The 22,721-nt window shown below is 38.1% G+C and overlaps 2 protein-coding genes across 6 annotated transcripts in view; one reads left to right on the top strand and one right to left on the bottom strand.

Annotated features, from left to right (window-relative positions):
• The window catches only part of LOC140155758 (microspherule protein 1-like), a 31,501-nt gene extending 20,419 nt beyond the window's left edge, over positions 1-11,082 (bottom strand). The window contains exons 1-2 of one of the 4 annotated variants that reach the window (XM_072178715.1): positions 10,966-11,082; positions 699-1,028 (exon numbers count right to left, since the gene is read on the bottom strand). In XM_072178715.1, coding sequence (XP_072034816.1) covers positions 699-1,002 — 304 coding nt within the window. In that variant the 5' untranslated portion in view covers positions 1,003-1,028; positions 10,966-11,082. Of the gene's footprint in view, positions 1-694; positions 1,029-6,906; positions 7,003-10,965 lie in introns of those variants that run through there. The other 3 variants (XM_072178714.1, XM_072178716.1, XM_072178717.1) reach the window with 3 other exon arrangements.
• A 31-nt stretch (positions 11,083-11,113) lies between these two features.
• LOC140155760 (CTD small phosphatase-like protein) overlaps positions 11,114-22,721 on the top strand; it is a 62,730-nt gene continuing 51,122 nt past the window's right edge. For both annotated transcript variants that reach the window (XM_072178718.1, XM_072178719.1), the window contains exon 1: positions 11,114-11,240. In XM_072178718.1, the coding sequence (XP_072034819.1) occupies positions 11,165-11,240 (76 nt within the window). In that variant the 5' untranslated portion in view covers positions 11,114-11,164. The remainder of the gene's footprint in view (positions 11,241-22,721) is intronic.

The following is a 22,721-nucleotide window of genomic DNA, read 5'->3' on the forward strand; positions in this document are numbered from 1 at the left end:
CGATCAGAAGATTTCATCAGTAATGCACCGATCTAGCAACCTGATGAAGTCTTCCGATCGAAAGATAAAACATCTAAAACTCCATTTTTAATTCATACTCCCCCTGTGGAAGATATTTCCAAAATCATCCACAAGGGGAGTGGATTAGCCAAATACACACATACCATATTTACTCTTTTAAATGCACCCCTTCTATTAAATGCCCCCATCTTTTTTCAAATAAAAAGTGACAGAAAATTTCCATGCCATAGCATAAGCATTGTAAGTAAACTTAAAAGTTGCATGTCATGATCGCAAAATTGCATGAACAAATCGTATTCTAACTTACATTTCCATCCAATCCAATTCATCACCACATTATAGTAGAATGTTCATATATAAAATCACATTCTTGTATAAAGAGGCACTTACAGATCTAATTTGGTAGTATTTTTTAATAATAAGAGGTTCCTGTATGGTCGCCGGCAGTCGCCGCCATGTTGAATTTCAACCTGGAAGTCTTATTTTATGAATTCCGGAACTTGTATTTTGCGAGTTTTTTCCTTGAAAATTCACTTCTAATAAACACCCCCTTTTGAAATTGCAACACCCCGGAGCGTTTAATAGAGTAAATACGGTATACTGCTTAAATACTGTCCACTGACTGCACTTTACCAAAATCTCTAAAGGACAGTGGTCAACTGGGCTTTTCTACCTACCACCATTCGCTGCTGAAGCTGCCCTAGTTGTTACAGTTTTGTTGCCACCGTTGTTTGTAGTAGGTGTCCTAGCACGAGTATTAGGCCTACTTGGAGCTGCTGCTGCTACTTGCTGTTGCTGATGCTGTTGCTGCTGAATACTTTCATCAGATATCATAGCAGTTGACACTATAGAAGCTGTCGTAGCGATAGTCTGATCACTACTGGTGGAAGACAAGGTACTGGTAATAATAGGGTTGGGTTGTGTCGACAGGGTTTCTTTACTTGTTGACGGACTTGACGCTTGATCTGTTGACGACGCCATTATCTGTGATCATCATATCAATCAATCTGAAGTAAAATTACCCAGAATGCTTTGATGAAATGGATGGAGTTACTGTAGAAGTGGAAATTTTTGTGCGATTGAATTTTCGACCTTGTTAGTTTGTAAATTTTAAGCTTCCTTTTAATTACCTTGTTAAGACTTTTTTACACAATAAGGAATATTGACACATTGCTATTGTGTGGTAATTGCGAGGAGCGTGAAACAAACTATCAATGTAGCGTAAAAATGTCCACTTTAACAGCATGTCAAATCCTGTATCAACAAACATTGTTCTGACTTTATCCCATATTACATTGGCTTGAGCACTTCTATTGATGATGATGCGTGCATGTTTGACTGATAAGGCATATTACATGTACGACCATGGACAATAAATTGTTCGATTAGGGTAAAGCCACAATTTCTCTGTGTTACAAAATTTAAAAACCGTGTTACAAATTGGACGATTTCCGTGATTTTCCGTTTTCCACTATAAAGCACTGAAAAGTTAAAACAAACATGTTTTAAAAATGTATTTTGTCTTACCTTTTACTGTAGTATGGCCAGAATCTTACATTGTAGGCCTAGAATTAATGCTAGAATGGATGGATTGTTTATTGGTTGATTACTGCTAAATAATCACTTTTCTTTGTTTTATTTTGCAAATCAACACAAAAGTTAGACATTTTACACAGTTTTTCACTATTTTGTGGCATTTTCAAATTTCCGTGAGCAAACCCCGGCCGAATTCCTTGAATTTTTCTGTTTTCCGTATCGCGGAGAAATCGTAGCTTTAGATTAGGGCTCCAGACTGACCGTAGCTTTGAGACATCCATGAAGAAAAAAAAGTTGGTAGAGATTCCATTAAAAGAAAATGTGCATGTCCACATGCATATGGTCGCATGTCAGAAGGTGGGCATGCAAAAAGGAACATTTTTATACCCCAGTTTTAAAAAACATTTCAGTTAAATTTACATATATATCAATCCTCGACCTCGGCTCCACCCTGTAATTTTTTCACTAAAATCAAAATAACTTTAGAACATTTGGTTTATGCTACCGGTACATAAAATGTTATGATATTTTATACAAAGGTTTCATCAAAAGCTTTAAATTGATAGGTGATTTGTCTAGGTAGGTGGTCAACACCCTTGCCTTAATTAGCACAAAAAATCTCGCATAAAAGTACTGCTTCACCCTATTGGTGTACCCAGTTTAAAGTGCATGGCCACTTGGATCTTGAACACTTAGAAGTAGAATTAGAAGTATCACTGACACTGATAGAAGTATAAAACCTGAAAATCTAATTCCAATCCCATTCTTGGTTCGCATGACAGGTCACAAAAACACCCCCGTAGCGGACGTACTCACAGAGTGAGAAAGTGTACTTTTTGGGGTACCGTGTTTCAGTCATAATTACCCTGAAGTGTAGAGATCTTTGATGGAAACTAATACAGTTTTGTTTGCATGAAAGTTTTGTTAGCAACGCACTCTAGCATCGAATGTGTGACTATCGTGCGCAAATTCGAAGCTAGAGTTCTTGAGTACATGTAAGTTGAAATTGGTATTTTGGGGAATGTACATTAATGCAACGTGCAATTTTTCATATTTGCCCTTGCCATATCTTGAAAAAAAAATCATGTTAGATGAAATTCAATAGTATCGGTATCAGTGTTCTTAGTCGGTTTAAATTAACCTCAATCTTACCGGCTAATTAACCGCATCATATTTAACCGGTGGTAAAATAGGTTAATTATGAATTTTGAATAATTCTGATGCTTTTTTAAGTTAACATTTTAATATCACTTCAATGTTCACTGGAAATATTAAAATAGTATTCTTCTTCTTGTTCTCTAGTCCTAGAGTGTCATGCAGCACATCATACATGTAGACCATGCAGACTATATCATGGTCTATGAGGCATGAGCACATGTACAAATCCATGGGGGTTGGTTATTTGAAAAATGTTGTACAGGGATGTGCCACACAGACTTTTGGATGCTGACTTTCTCTATACCTACGCTTTGCTGTTATCAGTGTACCAATATTTTACAAAAAGCACCCAAATTTGCTCTAATTGGGCGCTTTTAGGGGCATTGGTCTCCACTGAATACCCACCCACTATAAACATAGGGAAAATGTGCGATTTTTGAGAGCAAAATATGCATAGCATCATAAGAGCTGTGTGAGATCTAGTGGAAAATAGTATTCTGTGATTGGTTTTTATCAAAACCTCAAGTGTTCCCTTCATCCAAATAATCATAATTTTTTTTTATGTCAAACAATAGCTAACACTTCCCCCTAACAAAGACTTTTCCCCATTAGGTCAACAGATCGCAATTTAATATTATAGCAAGGCGAATGTGGTAAATCTACCATTTTAATGTCATACAATGACCAATTCTCTTTAAATTGCAAATCTTGTGCCAAAAGTTACTATTTTTGCCTGTTTTGTCATACGATTGCATGTAAATTCAATGAAATATGTGACCGTACATCACGAATGAGCCGTAAATGTCCTCAATTGTATTCTGAGTTACAGTAAAATGGGCATGAAGGTCATATTCATAAGTATTTCAATTTGGTGCTACGTATCTCATTAAATGAGGTACACGTAGCACCAAATTGAGGTACCTATGAATACGACCTTCATGCCCATTTTACACTGTAACTCAGAATACAATTGAGGATATTTACGGCTCATTCGTGGTGTACGGTCACATATGACATTGCTAAAGAGCGCTTACAAATTGATGACACAAAATGCTCAAATTTTCGGTGTTTTTGCGCATCGCACATTTTCCCTGTCCTTACCCATAGATATTCAAAATTCCTGTTCTTCAGTATGATGGCATATTGAATTCCGAGCTCGGATTTATATATTTTCCAACCATAATTAACCAATCTTACCGGTTAATTAACGTTAATTAACCACCGTTTATAATTAACCGGTTAATTAAAAACACTGATCGGTATTAACTACATTCTATATCCTTCGATATGAGACATCTATCATAAAGTTTTTTGGACGATTTTAAAATTTTGACAATTTTTGAAAGTGTGCGACGTAATTACGGAATTGCACACAATAGAAAAATTATTTAATTCATACATCTTGGAAGGTTACATATTCAACTACGCTTGTTCTATCTATCTATCTATGTCCCATAGCTAGGAGGCCGTTGGGGCGACATAGTGATGGCTTTAGAGATGCATAATTTCCAAAGTTCTCTGTCCTCAGCTGGTCCAGGGTACACAGTATCGAATTTTATTAGCAAAATATCACTTCTTACCGTTCCTCACGTGAAGATAAGAGTTAAATAAAACATTTGTTGCATGTGCGAAAATTTTGGATACATATTTGAAGACTGTAAAATGACCAAATTTGTGACCGTAGCGATCGTCACCATAACAAAAATGATTGTCTCATAGGCCACGGTGGCCATGGTGGCCAAGGAACTTAAATTTTTTGCTGTGAAATGCAGATTTAATGAAGAAAAGAGATGCAGGAAGTCTTCATAGTGTTACTTTTAAGGATTATATCACAAAACTAAACATGTGAGTACTTTTATGAATGCAGGATGAACCTTTGAAACTGCGACATGAGTTTGTGTGCCCCGCTTTTTGCAATACTATGGAAGTCATGGCCCTATGGCGAGATAGGGCCATGATGTGTCGGGCTAAAACATAACTGACAAAAAAACAATTTCAAAATAACACCAAGTTTTAAAAAGAAAATTGAGATTTGAATGAAAATCAAAATAAATCATTATGAAAGTTTTGGCCAGTTTTGAAAAATGAAGAGCGCTCCAAGAGGAAACTATGAATTCAATAATGCTGTTGGCGTTATTAAAAAAATAAACAGATTGGAACTTTCCAGGCCTGTGCCCTCTAAGCGTATTTGAATTCAGCCGATGCCGGTATCCGGTACAGCGTTCGACAGACCTGGCCCAGCCCCAGGCGAAGTTTCTTTTGTGTACACTCGCGTTATTTGCGCTATTTTTGAGTTTGTTCACGCGGTACCCATAGGCAACATGCCATGATTCCGTGGTATGGTTCCACGATGTACACAAATTAAATAATTTTTCTATACCCATGCCATTCACTCGGTCGGACATCTGGGAATATTGTCCCCTTCGTCCCAGTTGTAGTAACTACAAATTTCGAACGTTTGAGGACTTGTTCTCAAGTTGTAGAAGGTACCATAGGGTGTCATGAGTGTTAATTGTTTATAATATAAATGTCGCAAAATATTAATATTGACAATAATTAACAACATGTTTGACCTCTCCATATATTGCTCACCTGTGTTTTCATACCATATTTTGTGGTGAAAAATGATTACAAATGTGAAATTTTCAATCATTTTTGGAGCAACAATTTCTTCATACCGACGGCTAAGTATGGATGTGAATGCATTTAAACACATAAACACATGATACACAGCAGCTGTTGGAACTACCGGTCGGAGCCGGGAGTTTCAATTATTGAACTGCCTCTTCGTCCCCTTTGCACAAGCTGCCAGATAGCAACCAGCTCGAGAAAGGGGAACTGCACATGAGCACACTGGTTTTACAAGGCTATTTCCCCTTTGTGACGTCAGCCCGACCTAGAGAATGCATAGCCTGCCACAAGTATTCTTATGCCAGGTGAATTTAAATTTGCCATCAAACTGCATCATTTTATATATCAAATTAAAGCCAATTGAGTAAAGAAAGCCAAAACTGAAAACCTTTTTGTCATAGCACTTTCCGTGGCAAAGTTACATCTTTTCAAAGCAAAATTCCCCAAAACAGCATTACGGGGGTGTTTTTAGATCTTAGTCTCATGATGATAGCAGCTTTTTTTTTAATGGAACTGCTATCAAAATCCTCTAAAATTCCATGTGTGAGTGTCTCATCACCATAAAAAATCATATATTTGGGTCAAGTGAAGTATAGAAAACATATTTATGTAGGTTTCCTTGACCGACCTGTTCTTGAAAAAAAATTGAAATTTCTATGTAAATATGTATTGTGTTTGGTCCCCGGTCTAGGCACATTTCGCTGACTAGCAAATGTGTTAACTAAGGTTTGCCTGGCATACCTAATTCTTATCTGCCAAAAACAGTCAAAGACTGGAACAATTTGCCGTATCCAATTACGCAGCTCGCAGATAACAGATCCAACAAGTTTCAAGGAAGCTGTGGCTGTGCTTCATCAGCACCTTCGCCAAGAGTAGACTAACTTTTTCACTCCGTATGCGCACACTAAAGTTAATTTTTTATTACTTCCGTGGTCTGGGTACGCGCTGGTGAATTGCGATCGCGTAGAAATGACAAGGTCGCCTACTACTGTCTACGCGCTGCGCAGGCCTTATATTAAGTATGCCTGGACCAGGAGCTAAAATGAGCTCCTGGTCCCAAAGATGGCTCCTGGTCCTATAGTTTGTAGTGTGAAATATTGATACACCAGGAGCCAAAACTGATAACCATGGGGTAAAAAAGCCTGGGTGCCTGGTTAATATAAGCCTTGGCGCTGCGCCGACGACGACCATGGGGTCAACCGGCTTGTTGTCACTCTCAATTTACTTGCAAGTCCGTTGCGTTGTCAGCCAATCAGCGTGATTGTTTATTTCTTCTGTGTGTACGCTCGTCTACGCTTGGCACACAGCTCGGACCACGGAAGTAATAAAGAATTAACTTTACCCTATACGCCTGGCTCCATCATTGGGAGTGTTGTATACCATGAATACAGATAGCTTTAAATACGAGTCCGCCGAATTCGGCAGCTTTGCCTAGTTTATAAAAATGCTCAGAGAAGCTTAAATGGCTTACGGAAGTTACGGTGCTCGTCATATTTAGACACAATTAACTACAATTTCAAAATAAATTATTGTTAATGAAATACAGAATAAGGTACTTGCCTTTTACATAGTACATCACGAATTTAAACCATGCGAAAACAATGAAATTTTTATCACCAACAGTCTGAGCATCGAAACGGCAACTGTCCCAGAAATGCCGAAAAGTTGCTGTTGCCTAATTTGATCATAAATTCTCTTCACTAAATTTGATCGAAAAAATCCCTAGATCAGGCCGGACTTTTGCAAAAAGAAACTGATGTATTTTAAACATGGATACATGGTTAAAATGTTTCTTGTAAAATGTGTAAATTCCTTTATGGAATTGCTGATTTACTTGTATTTAACCGGTATTTAACAACGTCATTTAAGGCGGTACTCATATGCAAAACTTGCGCGCATCTGCTCAACACAGGCCTAATTGGTTCATTAAGCACGGGATTCCGTCGGCGCATTTTTCGTTTTTGACAAAACTTTTGCTGTTGATGGCTTTTAAAATAAACTTTCTTATAATCGTCGGACGGTTTCATAAAATAACACTTCTTCTTTCAAATAAGCCTAAATTCTATTGTATCCAATGACGGGAACCGGTGGGCAATTTTGATTTCGGATCTGTTTAGGATCCATTTGGTAAAGTGGAATGGTCCACTTATCTGAGCAGTGCTCATGAGCCGTGCAATTAGGTCGTCGTGTACAAAAGGTCACACACACACTGAGTGTTGCAAACAAATAGCTAATGCACAAATCAGGGCAAAAGTTTTCCATATAGGCACCCTTCGGGGGTCACCCCATTGTGGCCTGTGCACCATCCGCGATAATCAACTTTTGAAAAGCACCCTACACAAGGATTTAACCCTTGGCTAAAACGATACCCTAAACAAGTGTTTTCACACCCTAAACAGGGATTTTATTCCTTGCATCAATTTTCATACCCTAAATTTCATTTCCGCATAGGCCTATAGCAATTGCAATTTTGCTACCCTTTTTTCCAATATTTCATGTTTTTGACACCCTAAACACGATACGCGCATATCGTGCCTACCTACGGAAAACTCGGGGAAAAACTATGTGTTTTTATTATCACGGATGGTGTACAGGCCACAATAGGAGTGACCCCCCGGATGCACCCCTGAAAAATTTTGTGACTTATTTTGCATTTTTCTCAAAAAATAACTACACTGGTATCAAAAGTTATGTATAATATAGGGGCAAGGAATCCAATTACTTCACAAGTGGTTCATTAGGGGCCGTGCAATGATTATGAGGCCCCCCGGTAAATTTTCGAATGGCCCGCCAAAATCGCCTAAAAACTGCCCCTTTTCCGCCTGCCAAAAAACACCTCCCCCCCCCCCCCCCCATCTCGGCACACCAAAAAATCTTTGCCCCCCTTTACACATGCCATAATTTTGGGATCCCAATTTGTAAACCTTAAATGATAAAATAGATGTTTAAAAGGTGCCCCATGAATGTGTACCAAAATCGCTTGCCTCCCCCTCTCGTTTTGCCAAAAATGTCTTGCCTGGTAGGGGTACAATATTCCCATAAATTTCCGGGATAAATTTACTTTTTACCTTAAGGGAACGGGAATGAGCGTTTTGAGCGTTTCGACAGTTGTGGGACATGAGAGCACATCAGACCTATCGAATTGCATTCTGAATACGAAGAATGTCTTTCTGATATCAAATAATTTTCATTTTATGAAATTCACGATATAATACAAATTTAATGACAAATTATTAAAATTTGCATGATATTTTTCACATTTTGGAGATATAGGGCCTAACAGTCCTCGAAGTAAATGTTATAAATTTAATGATATGGTCGCATGTCACAAATAGGTCACCCAAAAATGGAGGGGCCGTAACATGAAAACGCTTTCTTCGCACTTCAAGCTTGGTTTATTCTAAAAGTATAATACCTATTGTAGAAAGTTTGGTGTCATTTTGTAGATAATTATGTTCTTTATCAAATACAAAAAACCCCAAGTCAATTGGACAACTACTTTGAGAGATATACTTCAATATGTAACATGTGTCAATGGAGGGGCCGGGGCGGGTGAGCCGGGGCGGGTGAGCCCCATAGGATTGTACACAAAATTGTGAAAATATGGCAAACTTCAAACCTTTGTATCTTAAAAAGTACAACTAGCATGGACCACAAATTGCACATATATAATCCTGGACTGTAGATCTACCTCATAGTAGATCAACTGTAACAAAAGATGTAACTAATTAATTGCTTAATTAAATGCTAATTAAGACAGTTTTCCTATATGTTACTGTACAAAGTGTACACGTAATGCTCCGACATTTCTAAATGGCCTATCTCTTGCCTGAGACACCCTGCTTATTCAAAAGTACACATTTTTTAAGGAAATTTGATGAGGAATTCAATTATGCTATTAGTTTTAGTGCCAGACATGGAGGAAAAAAGTTTTAATTGATAATGTCATACAAATTCTAAACTTATTTTACAATTTTTGACCACCCTGTATGTTTAACGCAAGAGATACCAAAGTTTTTCTTCCTAATTTGTTTGAAGGGCCCATGCAATGTCTTTCTGAATCCATATTTATTTTGAGCTACATAAAAAAAAAAAAAAAGAAAATATGGGGTTTACCATGACAAGAAAGATGCTAATTTTGTTGATCTTCCACCCTGTATATTTCTTACCCACCCTGTATTATGATGTTATACTTTGTTGATTTGGCATCCTTGTAATATAAGCTTTCCAGAAATATATACTTATAATGGTCTAAAATGTATTCATTAAAAGTTGTGTTGAAGTGAATCAAAATTGGTGATATTTTTATCATTTAACATTATGTTACACAAAAGATGACCAATTCATGACATGTGACCATATAGTCTTAAAGTGTATGTAGCTGGGAGGAAAGCCGATTATCAATTGAATTTTGACCTTTCATATTGAAGATATGGAATTTTTCCCTAAAAACCAAATTTTTTGGCGTTTTGGGAAAAAATCCATATCTTCAATACGAAAGGTCAAAATTTTCAATTGATCGTGGAAATCATCAGATTTATAAAGTTTACTTCGAGTACTGTTAAATATCAAAAATAGCCTATCAATTTTTAATGATTTGCCATAAAATGTGTATTACATTGCGAATTTCAAAAAATCAAAATTATTTGATATCAGAAGGACATTCTTCGTATTCAGAATGCAATTCGATATGTCTGATGTGCTCTAGCTTCTAATGTCCCACAATAAATACTGTCCAAACGTTCATACCCCTTCCCTTAAAGGCCTTATACGGTATTTGTCAGATTTTTCTAAGTTTATTTTTATTATTTTTTAGATTTTTCAATTTTTTTGGAATATTTTAGGAAAACTAAAAACTATACATAGGCCTATAGGCCTAAATAAGTTGATTTAGAGAACATGGATCACTTCCAAAACTTTTTGTTCATAGTAGCCTACTCTAGGTGGTTTAGGCCTATCCCCGGGGTAAATTTTAATCCCTCAGAACCTCACAAAAAAGGCCTCCTCCTCTCCTTGAGCACTGTTGGAAAAGACCAATGTTTAATAATTTACATTGAAAAAAACACCTCCCTCTTCAATTCATACAAAAAACGAGAAGCAAAACTATTATTTTAGGTCTCATTCATGTAGCTGTAGTATTAAATTGTTTTTAATTAATAAATTATTGATTTATGGCGCATAGAAGCCCCGGATAGAAGCCCGGCATAGAATTAGAAGCTGCTGTATAAAAAAATAAGAAATAAATTTTTCACAAAATAATTATTGAGCTATGGCCATGGGCTAAAAATACATTGTTTTTGACAAACCAGGGATGTGAGCACATCCCTGGAGTAACCCATATTCAAAAATATCAATCAGAAAATCGATCCGTGTATTAATAATCGTAATAATCTTGAGGTCGCGAACCACACGTACCTGTCAATCAATTAGTTTCTACATACCCACTGAGACGCGTATTTTCGCGGGCTCCCTTTTAGCTTGTAAATTATGATTTTCTCGTTAAGTATTAACGTTTTTACTCCTTTTTCTTCAGATACTATAAATTTATCTTGTTATTTAGCCTGCTGTTCATACCAAATTCGACTAGAATACTCGAAACTATTTAAAATAGCTTCATACCCACTCGTCCTTGCGCCTGCTTTATTTACATCCTGGGCGGGGCGTCTAGAAACTGTCCATGTAAATTGATAGGTTATTTTCGATAGGCATGCATGTTGACCTGGTCCTCCATCTTGGAACGGTAGCTGTGTTTTTTACCCGATTTGTTGTTGAATATAACGCGATATTACACTGAGTGGACCTACGACAAACACCATAGATGGACAATACGTCCATTATAACCCAGGTTAACCGGGATGAGGAACCATTAAATACCTTCCCCACGGCTGATTCAGGTGAGTTTTTCAGGTGACCTCCGAATATTTTTGCTCTGCATCGCCCCTTGAAACGACCTTGGTTCATAAATCGGTCGAAAGATGAAGCATGTTCCTTCTTGTTTACATCAAAATTTCGCACCAAAACTCCATTGTTATAGAAAAAAATTACCAAATTCTTTCACATTATACATGCAGAATCATATTTGTATTGATATTTGAAGGAATTTTGGCTTCATATTCACAAAGACGAAGTTTTTTTGCCGAGAAAAGTTTTTGTTGACCTCCCGACTTTGTGCAATTGGCGCTCGGTTGAATGAATGAAAACAAGATTGTGGTTCTGTTGTATTTCCTGTTTGTGTGGTACAAACCGCAACCCTTTTCAAATGGATTGATCACATTAATTTCCTATTGAATAATGTGTATGACACCTTGCGGATTATGACCGTGTTATATGCAAGTGAATATTCCAAACATAATAGGAATTTTATTGATTTTTTGATGAAATTAACATCATAAACATGACTTGATCTTTTTGGATTTTGACTTTCCTGCATGACCATGCCCTGCCTCTTAAAATAAATACCAGTGCATTTCGTTACAGTTTATGAACGTTGTGTCATGTTCTATGTTCTAACACCCCTAGTGGGGAAAATTAACAGGATGAATAACTGATAAATTCTGCCATCATATTATTCAGATTTTGGTTTCAAAACACGACACAACCCCAAATTTTGGCCCAAACCCAGAGTACACCCATCGAATGTGTGTCATCAGCCCGGTCATCGGCCCTCGGTGACTGTAGGAACCCATTGATTTGATCCATGTAAACTCAGACTCAGAGACTGAGGCTGAGCAGAGCTCAATACTAGAGTGGTCGGGATTTAAGCACTTCAGTTTCCCACACGCATGCACGTTGAATGGGATTTGGATTGCCTACTTTACCAATGTTTGGTGAGCATATTTGATATAAATTTCTCCAATATTTTGAGAACTCGGACTCGCCAAACTCTACTCCGGACCCCTACTTTTTAATTTTCTGCAAGTTCGGGGGTCCCTGCGGACACTGGAGTGTTTAGTTCTAGCGCTACCCCTGATATCGAATGTTCTATTCTATATTGTTTGACATTTAAGCAAAAGAAATGAAATTAGTAGTTTCTCGTCACATTTTTTTCAAGCGGAATCATGCACCTTTTGAGTGAAAATGCAATGTTTTTAGCCTAAATCAACATCGAGTCATCACAGAGAAATATTTTCTGAAGGTATTGAACTAACAGTAGTTACAGTACACTTCCACTATTTGGCACTTTACAATGTGACAGTAAAAGAAAGAAAAATGCAAATGTTTGTCTTCTGTAGCACATTTGATTTGGTCTTCGTGTGTGCAATATAAATATCATTGCACAATCCATACCCAACGCTTGACCATGTCTTTCACACAGATTTGTGTTCAGACGTTTATATAGTTGAGTTTGCGTTAGCATCGATGACTTGGAATTGTAAACAGGGTCATGTCATCCATAACAAACTTCAGAAAAGTTTGATTTGAAAAGGTCTATTGAAAAGTGGCTACAAATGTGTGCATAAAGTTGCTTGCCCACCCATACTAAACTTAACATGGATCGAATCCATGGGTTCCTACAGTCACCCATGGAAAACAGGGTACTGAAAACCAGTACATGTCCATATGGGCCATGAGTTAGTTTGTTTACATTGCAGTAATTCCTTCAGAATAGTCAATACAGATTCCAAACAGATAAAACTTACCTCAAATCAGTTTTAGTTGCCCTCCAAATTGACATGACAATGCATTCTATTTGCTCAATTTCATACCAAAACTGCTCATTGTATGTTGTAAACTTGATTGCATAACATAACCATCGAATGTGTGTCATCGGCCCAGTCATCGGCCCTCAGACTGTAGGAACCCATGGATTCGATCCATGTAGTACTACACCTCTGTGGTAAATTTAGATTATTTTTGCATTTTTCTCAAAAATAATATCACATTGGTAACAAAAGTTATGTATTATTAGCAAGAATCCAATTACTACACTGAAATTTCAGTGACTCAAGACAAGCGGTTCAGTATATATGATAGAAAATGAGGTACATCCTAGCGGTAGACCCTACCTTATTTCTTATCATAAATAACGAACCGCTTGTCTTGGGTCACTGAAATTCCAGTGTAGTAATTGGATTCCTTGCCCCTATAATATACATAACTTTTGCTACCACTGTGTTATTAGTTATGAGAAAAATGCACAAACAGACACAAACTTATCGAGGGGTGTAGTACCCCCTTAAGATTGCCAACTGATATCCTTTGTATTTGAGTTGTCAATTATGGGAGTGTACTTCTGTCATTGATGTAAACATTAAAAAAAATGTCAACAAAACATGCTACTGCAGAACTCTATGCCTGTATGTGTGTGTCTGAGGGCTGATCTGAGGGCTGATGACCAGGGACAGGCGATTTGCGCGGAAAAAAATAGCAAATTGCGCGGAACTTTTTTTTCAGTGCAAATCATGTATCCCTGCCCATAGGAAAAAAAAATAGCCAATTCTTGCGCGGGAAAAAGTTCCGCGCAAATCGCCTGTCCCTGCTGATGACACACATTCGATGGGTGTAACTAAACTTTTAATCATTGTTGGTGGTTAGAGAAATTACATAGGAAGACTTTAAGAGTAATGATTGACTACTGTTCTCAGATTTTATTTTATTTTATCAGTTTCATCGTTCAATTCAATTCTTTCATTCACAATGAATGAGGCAATACTTCAGCAAGTGAAATACAATGTAGTAGGTAACCTTCAGTAGTTGATTCATTCATGTCATTTGTAGTAACATCTTGTCCTTGGTAAGACACCTGTCTACTAGTTATGTATAGTGTCTGTCTGGCAAGTGTCTGCCCATCCAAATTTTTCTGATGAGGAGACAGACAGTGTAAATAGGCAAAGATTGGAGGTTGTCAACACAACCAAGGATTCTCGAGTACTAATATACTATAGGATAAGCCACTCGTTTGCACAAATGAAGTCAGTCATTCAGCCTATGCGCCTTCATGCATGTGATGGCATAGCTGTGTAGGAGTGTATCACCTGTGGAAGAGATGATGCATGTTTACGCCACCATTTCAAAAAAATTAAATGGCAAAAACGGCTAACATTTGGTCGAATCTTTCCATTACTAATACTATCATATCGTGAAAAACCAAATAGCTGAGGAGTTAGCTCAATATGCTAGGAAAATATTCTCTTCGATGACCCCATGACGAGACTGGCTAAATAAGCTGTATTTTAGCTGGAAAGGGTCCGAATAATTGGCAGTCGATGTGCGCCATCTTGGAAAATAGCTCGAAATAGACTTCCTCGACAGTCGTTCAAGATTAGAACTGAGATCTGGAACTAAATTAACCAATCAAATCTTGCGCACTCAAATGACCTAGCAACTGTCAATCAAATACAGGATAAGTCCTTTTGACCAATAAAGCAGTCTTGCGCATCATAGCCGTTCACAAGTACCGGTACGTAAGATTTAGGCTACCCACTCAAATGCATAGCAACCGTCACTCAAACTGCCGGCGAAGTGGCTTCATTTTTTATACAGGGATTGAATACGGGTGTCACGGCCCTGACACAACCTAGCTGGTTGCCCATAAACTAGAGCGGTTACCACACCAAAGCTGAACCATGGGGCTTTCAGTAGTATATTGTGGTATACCATTTGTCACCCGGGGGTTCATATCTTCTTGGGATATGTGAAACGGACCCAAAATAGGAATATTAATCCAAGTCTTTTAAGCATTGTCACCCCCGGTGGAGAAATTATTTTTATTATATTCTGTACTTTTTTTCTCTTTGATTTGACACCACTTAGGGGGTCATACTTTCTTGGCAGTTCAAGATGAAAAGGACCCACAATTATGAATATTGACCCATGTCTTTTGAGGAGTGTCACCACCTATTGGGAACAAGCCTTGAAATAAGCAGACTGGAACCAGGAGCAATTTTTTTTAACATTGCTCCTGGTTCACTGGTATTTTACAAGAACCAGGAGCAATTTCTGAAGAAACAGGAGCATTTCTGCATATACAATACAGCATACCAGCACTACTGCATCAAGTGCATAATTGGAACCAGGAGCAATTTGAGTTTCAGAACATTGCTCCTGGTTGATGTGAATTTTACAAGGACCAGGAGCAATTGGTGGCTTTACGAGAGCAAATTTGCTCCCCGCGCCCACTTATTTCAAGGCTTGATTGGGAAATTATTTCAATTTTATTCTTTACTTTTTTGTCTTTCATTTGACATCACTCAGGGGGTCACACCTTCTTGGCATTTTGAGATATTAAAAGAACCCAAAATAGGAATATTGACCCGGGTCTTATGAGGAATGTGAACCCCGGTGGGGAAATTATTTTTTAGCTGCGGGTAGCAGCTCTATAAGTCACCATGTCTCTCCGTTAGTCCGTTAGTCCGTTAGTCTGTTAGTCCGTCCGTCCGTTAGTAACAAACGCTAAAAGATGCTGTTACGTCAACATCGTTTGTCGCATGGCCATGGTACTTGGTGAGGGGGGGGCCTATACCGGCCCCATTCTGGAAAAGAGTTTCGTGCCGAAATATGCTAATTAGGTCATTAAAGGGGCATTACACGATTTTCAACAATTTCTAAAAAATGTTGTTACGTCAACATCGTTTGTCGCATGGCTATGGTACGTGGTGAGGGGGAAGGCAGGTACTGGCCCCATACTGGAAAAGAGGTTCGTCCCGAAATATGCTAATTAGGTCATTAAAGGGGCATTACACGATTTTCAACAATTTCTAAAAAATGCTGTTACGTCAACATCGTTTGTCGCAGGCTATGGTACTACTTGGTGAGGGAGAGGGCCTATAGGGCAATTAAGGGAAATTTGGGAAAAGTGGGGAACATGAGGGAAATTGGGGGGAATGGGGGAAATTAAGGGCAATTTTGGGGAATTAAGGGAAATTGAAGGAAATTCAGGTGAATTAATTGATTTTGTGGGCAATTAAGGGAAATTGAGGGGAATTGGGGGAAATTGAGGGGAATTAAGGGAAATTTGGGGAAATTGAGGAGAATTAAGGGAAATTGAGGGAAATTCGGGTGAATTAAGGGAAATTCGGGAAAATGAGGGGAAATTGAGGGAGAATTGGGAACATTGAGGAAGTTAAGGAAATTGAAGAGAATTAAGGAAATTGAGGGAAATTCAGGTGAATTAAGGAAATTGACAAGAATTAAGGGAAATTTGGGAAAATAGAGGGCAGTTAAGGGAAATTTGGGAAAATGAGGGAAATTGGGAACATTGAGGGAAGTTAAGGGAAATTGAAGAGAATTAAGGGAAATTCTGGTGAATTAAGGGAAATTGACAAGAATTAAGGGAAATTAGGGGATTTAACACTTGATGTCAAGGCGCTTTTTTCCCGAAAATCGTGTGGACATCAAAAGTGTCCGAAATCGGTTTCCGAACACTTTCGATGTCAAGACGCTTTTTTTCCGAAAATCGTTTGGACATCAAAAGTGCGGGTAGCAGCTCTATAAGTCACCATGTCTCTCCGTTAGTCCGTTAGTCTGTTAGTCCGTCCGTCCGTCCGTTAGTAACAAACGCTAAAAGATGCTGTTACGTCAACATCGTTTGTCGCATGGCCATGGTACTTGGTGAGGGGAGGGCCTATACCGCCCCATACTGGAAAAGAGTTTCATCCCGAAATATGCTAATTAGGTCATTAAAGGGCATTACACGATTTTCAACAATTTCTAACAAATGTTGTTACGTCAACATCGTTTGTCGCATGGCTATGGTACGTGGTGAGGGGGAAGGCAGGTACTGGCCCCATACTGGAAAAGAGTTTCATCCCGAAATATGCTAATTAGGTCATTAAAGGGGCATTACACGATTTTCAACAATTTCTAAAAAATGCTGTTACGTCAACATCTTGTCGCATGGCTATGGTACTACTTGGTGAGGGAGAGGGCCTATAGGGCAATTAAGGGAAATTTGGGAAAAGTGGGGAACATGAGGGAAATTGGGGGGAATGGGGTAAATTAAGGGCAATTTTGGGGAATTAAGGAAATTCAGGAAATTCAGGTGAATTAATTGATTTTGTGGGCAATTAAGGGAAATTGAGGGGAATTGGGGGGAAATTGAGGGGAATTAAGGGAAATTTGGGGAAATTGAGGAGAATTAAGGGAAATTGAGGGAAATTCAGGTGAATTAAGGGAAATTTTCGGGAGGGAAATGAGGGGAAATTGAGGGAGAATTGGGAACATTGAGGGAAGTTAAGGGAAATTGAAGAGAATTAAGGGAAATTCAGGGAAATTCAGGTGAATTAAGGGAAATTGACAAGAATTAAGGGAAATTTGGGAAAATAGAGGGCAGTTAAGGGAAATTTGGGAAAATGAAAATGAGGGGAAATTGGGAACATTGAGGGAAGTTAAGGAAATTGAAGAGAATTAAGGAAATTCTGGTGAATTAAGGAAATTGACAAGAATTAAGGTGGCTGTGTACTCTCAGACATGCATGTAGTAAAAGTGCAATAACTTTGTAATTATTCACAAGCAAGACATATAAAAGTATACATTTTTATAAAGGCAAGACATCAATAAATCTTAATATAAATACAGATTTGGGGTAAAAACAACAATTATGAAGAAAAACACAAAAAAGTGAGTTTTTTTCAATATATGTAAAGGTACATCATAACAAAAAAACACTCTTTCCAAAATATTTTATTTTGTTTTTAGCTCAATCTTGAGGCTCCATTCCAAAACGTTTTTTTTATTTTTTGATATTGGCCTTAGTTTTTGAGATATTGACCATATAAGGCATCAAATTGAACTTTTAAAATTCACAAACGCCTATTTGCACAAAATGATGCCTAAAATCGGAAATAGACCAAAATATAAAAAAAATGAGAAAACTGCGTTTCTTGAGTCGATCATGCTTTTTACGATGATCATATTTGCTTACCTATAGATGCTGTATTTATTGAGTTATCATGTACCTAAATCGTCATTTTACCGAGAAAATGAACATTGAAATAATGGCCGTTAAAGTTTAAAGTGGTCACATTTTGCCCTTTCATCGTATCTCAAAGGAGAATGCGGCAGTTTTCGTTTTTCTACCTTATATTATGTGAACATCGGGTAAATCCACAGCCCGTTGAGAAGTTTGAGCGAAATCTATTCATAACTTGATATTCAAATCGAGGAAAAGAACTTGAAAAAACCCCACATTTTATCAGCTAAAACGGAGCCATTTGACCACTTGAAATTAGTGTTTCCAAAGGATGCGCCACGCATGAAGATAAGCGTCGCAGTATGCGAAGCGATATCTGTGCGTTAACAAATTGCGCTGACACATTTAGCGCGACAAGCGTTGTTGTTGCGCGTGTCACCCCGCTGATACAACAAAGATTTTTTCTCTTTAAAATTGCAAACACGAATGAAATAGTGAAATAAAATCCATAAAATAGCGCAGTTGGAGTTTATAAATCTGGATTTTCTTTCCTTGTATTTATAAAAAACATAACAAAGTAACAAATATCAAAAAAGCTCAATTTTGCGAAAGAAACAACGTCTTGAGTACACAGCCGCGTTAAGGAAAATTTGGGGGATTTAACACTTGATGTCAAGGCGCTTTTTTCCCGAAAATTGTGTGGACATCAAAAGTGTCCGAAATCGGTTTCCGAACACTTTCGATGTCAAGACGCTTTTTTCCGAAAATCGTTTGGACATCAAAAGTGTCCGAATGGGTTTCGAACACTTTTGATGTCAAGACGCTTTTTCCCGAAAATCGTTTGGACATCAAAAGTGTCCGAAATGGGTTTCCGAACACTTTTGATGTCAAGACGCTTTTTCCCCGAAAATCGTTTGGACATCAAACGTGTCGAAATCGGTTTCGAACACTTTTGATGTCAAGACGCTTTCTTTCCGAAAATCGTTTGGACATCAAATGTGTCCGAATCGAGTTTCGAACACTTTTGATGTCAAGACGCTTTCTTTCCGAAAATCGTTTGGACATCAAAAGTGTCGAATGGTTTCGAACACTTTTGATGTCAAGACGCTTTTTCCCGAAAATCGTTTGGACATCAAACGTGTCGAAATCAGTTTCGAACACTTTTGATGTCAAGACGCTTTTTCCGAAAATCGTTTGGACATCAAATGTGTCCGAAATCGGTTTCCGAACACTTTTGATGTCAAGACGCTTTCTTTCCGAAAATCGTTTGGACATCAAAAGTGTCCGAAATCGGTTTCGAACACTCGATGTCAAGACGCTTTTTCCCGAAAATCGTTTGGACATCAAGAGTGTCCGAAATCGGTTTCGAACAGTTTTGATGTCAAGACGCTTTTTCCCGAAAATCGTTTGACATCAAGAGTGTCCGAAATCGGTTTCGAACACTTTGATGTCAAGACGCTTTTTCCCCGCAAATCGTTTGGACATCAAAAGTGTCCGAATCGGTTTCTGAACACTTTGATGTCAAGACGCTTTTTCCTGAAAATCGCTTTGACATCAAAAGTGTCCGAAATCGGTTTCAACACTTTTGATGTCAAGATGCTTTTTCCCGAAAATCGTTTGGACATCAAAAGTGTCCGAATCGGTTTCGAACACTTTTGATGTCAAGACGCTTTTTCCCGAAAATCGTTTGGACATCAAAAGTGTCCGAATCGGTGTCCGAACACTTTTGATGTCAAGCCACTTTTTTCCCGAAAATCGTTTGGACATCAAAAGTGTCCGGAATCGGTGTCCGAACACTTTTGATGTCAAGCCACTTTTTTCCCGAAAATCGTTTGGACATCAAAAGTGTCCGAATCGGTGTCCGAACACTTTCGATGTCAAGACGCTTTTTCCCAAAAATCGCTTGGACATCAAAAGTGTCCAAAATTGGTTTCCAACACAATTTTTTTTTTTTGGTGTGGATGGAAATACCCTTTCTGGCATTATTTTAAGATGAGCGCCTCAAAGGTTAAGCTCACAGAGGGGTTACAGGTCAAAATAGGGGTCAAACTTGAACCTGCTTCAAAGACACCAACACTGCAAAATTGAATTCCTTGTCCCGCAGCGACCGCTACGGATCCGACGGTACTTGTTATTATATTCTTTATTTTGTTCTCTTTCATTTGACACCACTCAGTGGTACATACCTTCTTGGCATTTTGAGATATAAAAAGGACCCATTTGAAAATTGACCCAGAGCTTATTATGAGTGCCACCCCCGGGTGGGAAAACATTTTTATTATACCTTAGTGGCATTTTGAGATACATGTATGCCCATTTTAGACCAAATGGTTAGTGAGTCTGTAAGTAAGGAAGTAAGTAAGATAGGCTGATACCATTTCATGGTTCAGCAAAAATATTTAAGTTGTCCTAAAAATGTGATAACTGATATATTATTTTTGTGTACAAAAATTTGTTTGATATTTTTTTCTCCAAAAAATCTTGAGGGCTAAGAATTCAGAAATGTTTAGGCAGTAACTGCTGCCAGTGGCGAGGCCAGTGCCCCCCCCGCTTGTCATAGCCGCCGGTCCATGTAAGGCTGTTGGTTCATGTAAGGTCCGGTAGACAGAAGGCGTTAGTGAAAAAAAATTGGGTTAACAATAGACTACCGAGGGTGACAGAAAACAGAGGCGTATTTTAATAAAAAGATGAATAATTGTGAATTAAATTGAATTATACGTAAAACATTTGGTGTTTTTAAGTCGGTATCGCCTATTTCACTTTTTCAAACCATGCAAAAAAATTTTGGGTCAACAAATCACAACTTCCGTCGGTACATTTACAAGTTGTGCCCTTCGGTTAAAAAATCCTGGCTACGCCACTGACTGCTGCTGAACTTACTCGGTCAAAATCTGTGTGACAACCAATTTTATACCTTGTCAGTAGGTTGATCAATATCCAGGTATGTTTAGTGGTTTACAATATGTAGGAAGTTAAAATATGAACAATTCCCAGGGCAATATAATGTGGTTTATGGTAGTGTAAAACAGCAGTGTGATCTGAAAGTTATTACAGTGGTTAACCCTATTCATGACCAGGTGCTACAAAATACTACCGTAAGGGGGTACTACACCCCTGCCAGATTTTGTGCCTATTTTTGCATTTTTCTCAAAAATTACAGCACATTGGTGACAGGTAAGATATGAATATTATAGGGGCAAAGACTACTGCACTGAAAATTCAGCAACTCAAGCCAAGTAGTTATTGATTTATTGATCAAATATTGGTGTTCCCTCATTTTTACTGTAACTCCACAACTGTTGTCTGTGCTGAAATAAACTTTCCAGTGCAGCTGTAGTTGTAGTCCTTGCCCCTATAATATACATATCTTACTTGTCACCAATGCGCTATAATTTTTGAGAAAAATGCAAAAATAGGCACAAAATTGGGCAGGGGTATAGTTAGGCCAGTTATCGATTGTCGAAAGTATCGATGGTCGGAAAATCCATAGACTTCTGACATGTTGGTACACTCAATGGTAGTATCGGTACACAAACGATATAGCACATATGGTCAGATTCTCCCTAATTACCGTATTGGTCCGAGTATAGTCCCACCCTTTTTTATATAACATTTTTTCATAATTGGGAGGGGGTGGGATTATACTCGAATTTAAAAGAAAAAAGATTTTTTTCGGTTTTGTAGTGTCCCTGGACCTAGACCTAAATGCTAGGATCATTCATGGTTGACCTAAAAAAAAAAAAATTTGCACGGTGTTTTGTGTTTTGAATATAATTGATACTTTGTTTTCATGTCATATTCATTTCAATGCATTTTGATATCATTAATAGAGTATGACAAAGTATCAATTTTCAAAAAACATAAAACACCTTGCAAAATTCAATTTGGTCAACCATGAATGATCCTAGCATTTAGGTCTAGGTCCAGGGACACTCCAAAACCGAAAAAATAAATTATTTAAAAAAAAACTTAAAAAAGGGGGGGGGGGACTATACTCGAACGTGGGACTATACTCGGACGAATCACGGTACCGCCTCCCAATTCCAAGCTGAGCCATCATATCGTCTCAAACCCCTCTAACAGATCCCCTGAAAGAGTGTGAAGTTACTTTGCATGGTCATTTTGTTATGTTGGGGGCCTATTCTGTTGTACTAAGAAACGTAAGTTCCATCTTGAAAATGTGTTATACTATATCGATATGTCGTATAATTTGCTTCCAATATATCGACTTCAAAAAACTGTATCGATAACAGGCCTAGGTGTAGTACCCCCTTAATGGTACCCTTTAGCAAATTGTAAATACCCTGGGTGGGCGCTTATTGGGGCATGGAATACGGTACTTGGTATATGCACTGATCGTGCATGCATTCCACATGATGTAATGATGCAATCTCCCTAGGTGATATATAGGCAGTTTTGCTGGCCAGGCCAGCGCAAGACCCCATGGCAAAGTGTCACCTACCTAGTGGTTGGCAGGGGTCTCAGGTTCAAATCCCACCCAGAGTAAACAACTTCTTTCTTTGTT

Source organism: Amphiura filiformis, chromosome 6 (genome assembly GCF_039555335.1).
Source record: "Amphiura filiformis chromosome 6, Afil_fr2py, whole genome shotgun sequence".
Taxonomy (NCBI): domain Eukaryota; kingdom Metazoa; phylum Echinodermata; class Ophiuroidea; order Amphilepidida; family Amphiuridae; genus Amphiura; species Amphiura filiformis.